At 35.7% G+C, this 8,718-nt stretch overlaps 2 protein-coding genes across 3 annotated transcripts; one reads left to right on the top strand and one right to left on the bottom strand.

The window, feature by feature from the left end:
• The first annotated feature begins 1,402 nt into the window (after positions 1-1,402).
• On the top strand, positions 1,403-5,901 carry Bet3 (blocked early in transport 3). Of its 2 annotated transcripts, none has more exons than XM_022804550.2 (5): positions 1,403-1,758; positions 2,123-2,197; positions 2,608-2,727; positions 3,053-3,238; positions 4,449-5,901. In XM_022804550.2, the coding sequence occupies exons 1-5, from the start codon at positions 1,717-1,719 to the stop codon at positions 4,566-4,568; spliced, it is 543 nt and encodes a 180-aa protein (XP_022660285.1). In that variant the 5' UTR covers positions 1,403-1,716; the 3' UTR covers positions 4,569-5,901. The 2 variants fall into 2 exon arrangements, with proteins under 2 accessions (XP_022660285.1, XP_022660286.1); XM_022804551.2 differs by having other exon boundaries at positions 2,111-2,197.
• A 310-nt stretch (positions 5,902-6,211) lies between these two features.
• eIF3k (eukaryotic translation initiation factor 3 subunit k) lies at positions 6,212-8,664 on the bottom strand. Its single transcript, XM_022804548.2, has 4 exons — positions 8,343-8,664; positions 7,546-7,678; positions 6,961-7,088; positions 6,212-6,710 (listed from the first exon to the last, which is right to left on the bottom strand). The coding sequence occupies exons 1-4, from the start codon at positions 8,432-8,434 to the stop codon at positions 6,377-6,379; spliced, it is 687 nt and encodes a 228-aa protein (XP_022660283.1). The 5' UTR covers positions 8,435-8,664; the 3' UTR covers positions 6,212-6,376.
• Positions 8,665-8,718: the final 54 nt, after the last annotated feature.

Genomic DNA, 8,718 nt, shown 5'->3' with positions numbered 1-8,718 from the left:
ATATAGCATTACGTTAGTAGTTTAAGAGCAAAAAAATAAGCCAGTAGTTTCATATAATTGTAGAGCAAATATGGGACTTATCTCTATTCAGTGTGGTGTTGTGGCAGGTGTTTTGTGTTACACTCAATTTTTTTTATTTTAAATGGTATATGCATCTGTCGGTCATGTTGCACTATATTATCGGCACAGTACTCCCAAAAAGGCCATTCCCATTTGAACTCTCTGTACTTAGCAATTTATTTTCTATCACAGATCACCGGGAATCTATTTCTTATCATTTTCCAGAAGCCGTGTGTATTAATCAGTATTTTTATTCCGCCATCATTTCACTTGAATATCAAAGAACGCAGCGGCTCGCTCTGGACTTATTAGTTAGGCCTCTTCCTTTTACTTCGGTTATGTCTCCAAACTCAGTCGAAGTTTTGAATGTTAAGCGCATAGAAACCGCAAGCTAATGCGTGGAACGGCGAAGTCGATGCCTTAAAAGAAAAGCTTAAGACAAGTATTAAAACCCGTTTGTACGCGCTGATTATTTGCAAAAACAGCTGTTTTATTGCACAACTGCAGTTAAATTTTATTCCTCGTGGATTTTAAAACTTCATCCTTTGCTCTTCTATCGTAGATGGTTTATATTTCAATAGTTAGGTGAAAATGACGTCGAATTACATCCCACGATTCTCCAACAATTTTTTTTAACATCCGTAACGATTTTGATAGTGAACGTAACATGAACACGCTTTCTCAACAACGAATTTAAATCACTAGGGGGTTATAATATAATACTTTATTGTGTTTTCCCTGGTGCGAACGAATTCTTTCAATTAGTATCCTCCGACGTTTGGAAGAGAAGTAGTCGTTAGGAAGTTAAGCTTATGGTTTACTATAGTCTAGGCTATTTATTCAATTCGTATACGTCGATAATTCTTTTTTTCCAAGAGAACATTACAATGGCCAGTATGTGTGTACAAGGCCGTGATAAATGTGCTTCTTTTACTTTAAATAGCCACAGTAACTTGAGGCTTAGAAGTTTTAACTCTGTGGGCAAGTTGGGTAGATATCAAATATTCTCAGCCCAGCCTTATAGCGAACACATGTCCACTGTAATTGTCATACGTTTAGTCTGTGGTTATTATTACTGAGTTCTTCTAACCAAGAAAAGGTGAGTGTTGGTCTAACGTGGAAGGTCTATCCCCATTGAGAATAAAGAAAATAACAAAATTAAGTTGTTATACAATGCAGCAAGTCATTAAAAAAATGGTATCAATAAAGTATCTTTTATAGATTTTTTTATACTAATTATGCCAAACATTTCTCATAAATAAGCGATCGTATCCTTATTAATAATACAATCTAGTATAATTCAATATTGTTGAGATTATATTAACAATATAATTGTATTGTTCCTTTATTATGTTTTTTGTTGTTCCAGAATTTTTAATCTGCGAAAATGCCATTCCCGTTTGCCCTTTCCACAAAACTACACAGCGTCAACACTATCTTACTGTATCGAAAACCGAGATTGTCTGGGGACAGCTCATGTACGTTTCCTGGAGTTCTGCTAGTAGTTGGTGTTGTCGTCAGTTTCTATTCGAACAACAAAAGAATAACATTATTCGACAACGCTAAGGAAATTTTCGCATTTCACTACCTCTTGAACTGAAAATTGCTGAAAAAGGTTCGATTATAGAGGACGAAATAGTGTTGCTAGCCGTCGACATGTCGAGGCAAACAAATAAATCGGCGGACAGCAAAAAAGTGGTACGTAAGCACCATCGGATTTTGCTGTTTACTTCCAAGCGCTATTGACGCGATCATTCGTATTTCAAAGTTTCTAGCAAGAAATTTTTTAATCACATATTGTTTAAAAAAAGTTTTGTGCTAAGAGTATATACTAGTTTTCAACAAATATCTCTGCTCATATGATATGTATCGATAAATTAATGTCACAAAATTTCCGTTAAGGAAACTAAGAATTTATAGCACATGTCGATGACAAGGTTTGGACCAAAAACCGTTTCTCAGAGATTTAACCATCGAAGAAACCGAACCGGGGAAACTGCAAAGTGCATGTATGTTATATGCGGTTATCTTGAGTGTTTTCTTTGTTGAGTGTTAATTTCAGAACAATGAACTGTTCACTTTAACATATGGCGCGCTTGTGGCTCAAATGCTCAAGGATCATGAAAACTGCGAAGAGGTTTGTTTACAATTTGAGAAATGGATACATATCATTTGCAAACTGTAACAGGGTAACAGAGCTATAATCGATATTTAAACTCTTACTTGTAATTAAAGTAATCAATACAAAATTTTAAACATATTGGAAGTCCTTATAATTGCTGCAAGAGCAATTATTTGCTTTTAATATTTTTAAAAATTTTATTTTTTAAATTTTTACTTTAATATTTTTTATTTTTTATATATATTTTATATATTTAATATGATTGATTTAAATGCCTTTCATTTTGCGTTTAATTAAGCCGCCTAGAGCGGGTTTAAGGTCTACTTTTATCAACTAAAAGCCAACTGAATTGATAGTTAGCTGTGTTTTGTACTTTTGATATGCTGTGTTTCCATTTTGTACTGCCATTTTATAACCGATATCAGGTGAACAAACAGCTGGAACGAATGGGTTATAGTATTGGGCAACGACTTATTGAAGACTTTCTTGCGAGAACTAACTGTACGCGATGCGTTGACTTGCGGGATACAGCAGAGAAAATTCAGGTGAGCAACTAGTTCAGTTCCTTTTCCACTTTATTTATGTGACTACGGCTACAACACTGTTTGCTTACCTTTAGCCTATTAATACACTTAATTATGCATTGGTATATTGGTATTCACGAACTAATCTACAGGCATTTTTTCAAACATCATACAAAAGAATGCACATGCCCAATCGTATTTCTTCTTCAACTAATTAAGATGTATGTATTAAAATACTTGCCTAGTCGACCGTAAAGGTAATTTCGGGTTCTTTGTTATTCGATGTAATTCGTGGAAAGTTCGTGGAGCAGGTATGTTTTATTCATTCTTTGCGCCTTCATTTCAGTTGGCCTTCAAGATGTACCTGACAATGAGTCCATCCGTGACAAACTGGAGCACCTCAGGCGACGAGTTTTCACTGGTTTTCGACTCAAATCCACTCACAGAGTTTGTTGAACTACCCGACAGTTATAGCACAATGCTTAAATACTGCAGCATCATTCCAGGCATTATTCGTGGAGCGCTCGAAATGGTTCGCTATTAAAAAATTCAACTCATTAAAAATGAGGGCATTTGTAGTTTGTTCATTAGCGATAATTACCTCAGAGCCCCACTTTGCGATATAACTTGGTGACCTACTGCGCGTAAACACATAGCTCTGGGGCAGCGTTTTCGTCCAAATTACTTTACTGTATTGTCGTTTTTTCATAATTTCGTTGATGAAATGTAGGCCTTCTGCATCGTCAATGGAAACAACGATCCGAACCAATATTTTGTTTTGTTTTTCCATCATTAACTTCACCATCATTAGATGTTTGACCTGCTAAATTAAACAAGACTCGAGAGATCTTGCGGACGTGTCGAGCATTACGACTCAATTAAAAGTGTTACAAAAAATGCGACTCCATTGAAATAGACTTTTATCAGTTTTGCAACTGCCCAGCTTTTAAGTTGCTTAACCTATTTAAAACGTGCAGGTTTGTGTGGAGAGCTTAGTAACTGTATTAACTGATTTATAACAGCTAAAATCATATATTTCGAGAGAGAGCCCTTATGTGCATGTTAATTCCGCGCTCTGCCATCTCCTGGAACCATTACAAATCAGTTTTTTTTTATCCTAAAGACGATTGTCTTTTCGCTTTTTTGTACACCACTTCCGATACTTAATATTCTTCTTGATGATACCAACACCCTACCCTTCACATTCTAGGCTACATTGTAAAACTTCTTACTTTGATATTACGACCATATCATAGTTACAGAAGCACGGAAATCATTCAAACTCAATGTAGTTATCATCAAGTAGATGAGAGTAACGAATAATATATCTCGAATCATCTTTGTCCTTCCATAACTGATATCGGAATTTCATGTAGTGGCTCGAATGATCATACATGTTCTGGCCGAGAGTCATTGTACCACATATCTCAATAAATATCCCTTCCACTGCAGTTGAAGACTTCTCCTCTAGCGACAGTGTCGTCACATGTGCTATCACTAGAAAGTACGAGGTAAACGGTTTTTGCATGATAATGTGGGCCCAGGATATGGCCGTGCCTGAGAGATGGTGTGAAATTGCATTTGAAAAATAAAAACTGAGTTGCAATAGCGATCACAGCCAGGGGTGCGAGACGGAATAATATTATCCGAGACTACTTTCCTCTCCACAGAGCTCTCGATTTACGTCGAAGCTGAATTACTACTAGTCATACTTGCCTAACACCATAGTGGGTAAATTTCAGGTGCAAATGGAGGTAATGTGTTGGTTTGTTCAGGATACCCTTAGGGGTGATCCCTCGACCGAGCTACGTATTCGGATGGTAAAGAAAATGGAAGACGCCATTCCTGTTGGAGAGAACTAGGTCTCGCAGGTCTCTAGATAAATCACCATTATCTTTTCATAAAAAGAAAAATGTTATTATTTGAGTTAAGCTTGATGAGTTATACAAAAAAAACACAAAGTACTCGCCGATTGAAAAAAAGAATTAGTGTAATGAAATAAACTAATATTTATATAACTAGTATTGTTATATTAAAATAGTGTGACTACTTTTGTCAGGGTCGTGTATGTGAGGTATTCAGTGTCTGCTTTATAGTATCTATGATAGTCTGCTTAGTGGATCTGAGATCATTTTGCGCACAGATAGTTATAATTCTCAGCATCATAAATCTGTCACACTTCTACTACGTATCTTGTTTTTGATTAAAATCTTCAGCGACCTCAGTTATTGTCTCTCAATTTGTTCTATACATGGACCTTACCCATATTCGCTTCCCTTTAGCTGTTGGTATTTACCAGTTAGCGTATGCGGAATTCCACAGCATAAAATAGCAACACTTTGTTGCATAAAATTGCAATTATTTTGCAAGTTTTGTATTCTGCATACTGTTGAAAAGTAACAACCTGTTTCTCGCTGCTGCCCATCCTAAATTCTTGTTTGTAATGGAGAAGCATCACCATGCCGCCTCTTTGAGAGCGAAGATTCGGACATTATATTTCATAATAATAGACATGCTTTCTATGAAATTGTGATGCATTAATTCACCATCCGAGTACAGCACTTCGAAAAGTAGGCAGTTCGAAACCTACGTCTATAACTTGCCGTGTCCTTTCAAGCGAATACGTTAACACAAGGAATTAAGTACCTAATGTATTTTGCGTAAGCGATGCAACTTTTTGTGCAATTAAGTTCAACATTAAAAAGCGTTTTCTGTTGTTGTATTGTAGGTCAAGATTAATATATGGCACGATAATTTATTCCTTGGGGAAACTTTAGGCTAAAGGTTGACAAAATAATAGTTATCGGTTATCGAATGTATTTCTGCCTTGTCAAATCACTTCAGCACATCTGTAGCGAGTTCTTTTTCGGTTGAAAATTGGTGTAATGAGTTCTCATTCGGTTGAAAACTGATGTAATGTGTTTCTTCTATCTTAATTGTTTTAAAACCGTTTTTCAGGGAGTGAAAAGCTATTATTTTCTACCGTTCGAAAGCGTAGTTCTGAATTCATACGCGATTACATTATATTAATTATATAATTAAAAATATTGCTGTGATGAGCGTGCTTATATTTAGGTTGTAATACTCTCGCTCTACAACGTTTTTCCTTTGGATATGGATTAACAATACCAACAATATATGTTCACCATTTTACTGTGCATGACCAGACAATAAACTACTGCAGTGGCCACTCTATATTCGTCTGCTTTCTAAATCTAGCTGATGTACCTTATGATATTGCACTACATATATATCACCTAGAAAAGTTCAGCCTGAAGAAAGATGACTGATTGTACCTATATGACAATAGGGAGTAAAATGCTTAGCCTAATATGACATTATTTTCTACTACATTATCTTCTACCCAATGCAAAAAGACTTATCATGTTAAGGTAAAACTATTTCCTACTATTGTACCCGATGCAAGGGGACTAACTAATGGAAAAACGCTAGTGATTTGAAGATATCGTATAGAGAAATTTCTAAAATGGAAAAACGCTGGTAATTTGAAGATGTCGTGTAGAGAAATTTCTATTTTTAGTTCGTTTATTATACAAAAACAAAAGTTACCATTTTCTTGTATCCCAATAATTTTATGATCATATTGGGTCGTTTTTCAACTGCCACATGTAATTAGCAAAGCCACGGGAATGGCAGAGGGGAATATTATTCAGCGACAATTGATCATAATATCTTCGACTGTTTCAAAAGTGATGTGTTCGAGAATAGACTTTGTCTTGATGCTCTCCTCGTGATTTTGGATAAAGATGTCATTGACACCTTGAGCCTTCCATCCGAACCGGTCCATCCATGTCTTGAGGTCCTTGTCTTTCACATTAAGAAACTCACACAACATTCGCTTGTCGATCCTCTGGTACGTCATATTCACGACGATACCGATGTAGTTTCGAATAGCGTCCTCGAAGCCCACGACGGCATCCGCTTCACGCAGCTCACTGGACAGTGTAGACCATACTCTCTGTAGCTCGCAGGTCTCTAAATCGCTAGAAAATTTAACAGTATAAGATGCAACAATGTTTAAAAACAACGACTATCTCTAAGCAATGGTTATCACTAACAAGTTCGTTTATCATTTTGACAATTGGTTTGCTAAAATTTTCGATTAAAAAATAGAGTATTTTTAGTAAATTACTTCAAGCTGCATGGATCCTATAAACATTTGATAATAGATAAACAAAACCTGCAGTAGTAATAAAAACTTAGTTCGAAGTTATTTCTTATCTCAGCACTTACCTGTGCAACCTCATGATCGTATCTATCGTACGGTCACTTTGATGACTAAGATCGATGAGGCATTTACAGAGAACAAAGTCTGAATGGGGCAAATTCGTCAACGCCTTAAGGAGGATCTGTGCGATGATCTGTTCAAAAATCATAACCATTTGAATTAACAATGCGATGGCTCAGCTTTGGACAGAATAGTAACCTTGAATTGTATTGCGTACAGTTTGATTAAAAACAGATGAACATAAGCTAGTTAAAGTAATTGGTAAGACACTAGAAACGTTTAGATTGACGATGTGATTAAAAACTGGGTGTATATGTTTTACTATCGAATGCGGTTCTCACAATAGAATTTTTAGGTCATCTTTTCGTCTCAAGTGTTCACGTTTATTTAGCACCTGTCTGATACCATGAGGGATCCTTCAGTAAACGATAATCTAGAATTTTAAATATTGAGTTTTATACATCTTTATGGTAAAAATCAATTGTGACTCAATGTGTGTGTCTTATATGTTCGTTACATTAATTAACTGATTAATTGACTAGATATATAGGCAGAGAGTCTAAGATAATATCATGAATGATTATTCATACCTGCAACTTCACAACCAAGGGATTAAACTGGTACAGCTTAAGAACGGCCAGGTTTGCTTCAAGGTCATAGAAATTTGCCCTGCATTGTAAATCCACAAAATTTTCCAAGAACGGCAAGTTGTCCGGATTGTACCTGTAAATATTATATGTATGTATATTATCATGTAAGTTCCGATTATATATATTATAAAGTAATAAATTTACAAAGTAGACGCGACCTTGTGAAAATAATAAAAATATGCTTCGCAAACGTATGCACTGATCCGTTATACGTTTTCCACATATTCACCAAAAAAAGCGTGTTATTATTCTATATAGAGTTAGTGTCTGATGATGAAACTACAATTACTATGAAATTATTCATGCCGATCAATAAAGTAAATAGCGGATTGCAGTTTCACTCAGATAGTGCTAAATTTAAAGTAGCCGTCACCTCTTTGATGCCCTCCTGAACCAAACTGACTGCACATATTGCTTTGGATTAAGGTCATTCCGTTTTTGCTTAATCAGTAAGAGACTGGCGAAAGTTTGAAATAAGTTATTAGAATGGTAGTTGTTTGAATAAGCAGCATGTAAGCATACGGATCAGTACCGGCATTGCGATTCTAATTCTCTAAATCTCTAACTAAACAAGCAACACAAGAAACACTTCTGCATTGTTTATTCTTTTGCTATGAGCCAATTATAAATATGGGATTTAATCAGAGTTTTCCTGGTATAAACATGCCAGTGCATTTTGATAATTTTTGGTCCTGCTATATTTATATAGAATTTGTCGAGCATATGACACAACCTACCTATCAAGCTCCTGAAGCATTCGGGCGATAGTAGACTTAGCACCCTCGACCTGTTCCTTCGACGGGACTTGCTGACTATCGAAAAACGTCATTTTTAATGATAAATCGACCAATATTCGACAAAAGTGTGAGTAACTGGTAATCACGAAACGTGTTTCGTTGTCGAACGCGATCGCTGATGAGAGTTTTGCGTTTGACAGACGGGCGCCTCACAAAACAAATAATTTCATGTAAAAAACAATATTCGTCCATAGATTTCTTTGCAAAGTACTTGTTCTAACCAAAAAGTTTTGCCTGTTAACTATTTTCGTGCTGACTATTACTCGACCATTTTAATTTATAAAACGTAATTTCGTCGAGCGAATGAACGCATTTT

The sequence above is a fragment of the Varroa destructor genome, unplaced genomic scaffold (genome assembly GCF_002443255.2).
Source record: "Varroa destructor unplaced genomic scaffold, Vdes_3.0 BEIS01000004.1, whole genome shotgun sequence".
Classification (NCBI taxonomy): domain Eukaryota; kingdom Metazoa; phylum Arthropoda; class Arachnida; order Mesostigmata; family Varroidae; genus Varroa; species Varroa destructor.
The sequence above is the reverse complement of the archived record's forward strand: the minus strand, read 5'-3'. Positions and strand labels throughout refer to the sequence as shown.

Coding starts and splice junctions, on each gene's coding strand:
- Bet3 (XM_022804550.2), top strand. CDS start 1,717: ATGTCGAGGCAAACAAATAAATCGGCGGACAGCAAAAAAGTG. Junction 2,198..2,607: donor ATCATGAAAACTGCGAAGAG/GTTTGTTTACAA, acceptor AACCGATATCAG/GTGAACAAACAGCTGGAACG. Junction 3,239..4,448: donor TTCGTGGAGCGCTCGAAATG/GTTCGCTATTAA, acceptor GGTAAATTTCAG/GTGCAAATGGAGGTAATGTG.
- eIF3k (XM_022804548.2), bottom strand. CDS start 8,434: ATGACGTTTTTCGATAGTCAGCAAGTCCCGTCGAAGGAACAGGTCGAG. Junction 7,679..8,342: donor ATGCTTCAGGAGCTTGATAG/GTAGGTTGTGTC, acceptor TAATATTTACAG/GTACAATCCGGACAACTTGC. Junction 7,089..7,545: donor CCTTGGTTGTGAAGTTGCAG/GTATGAATAATC, acceptor ATTTTTGAACAG/ATCATCGCACAGATCCTCCT.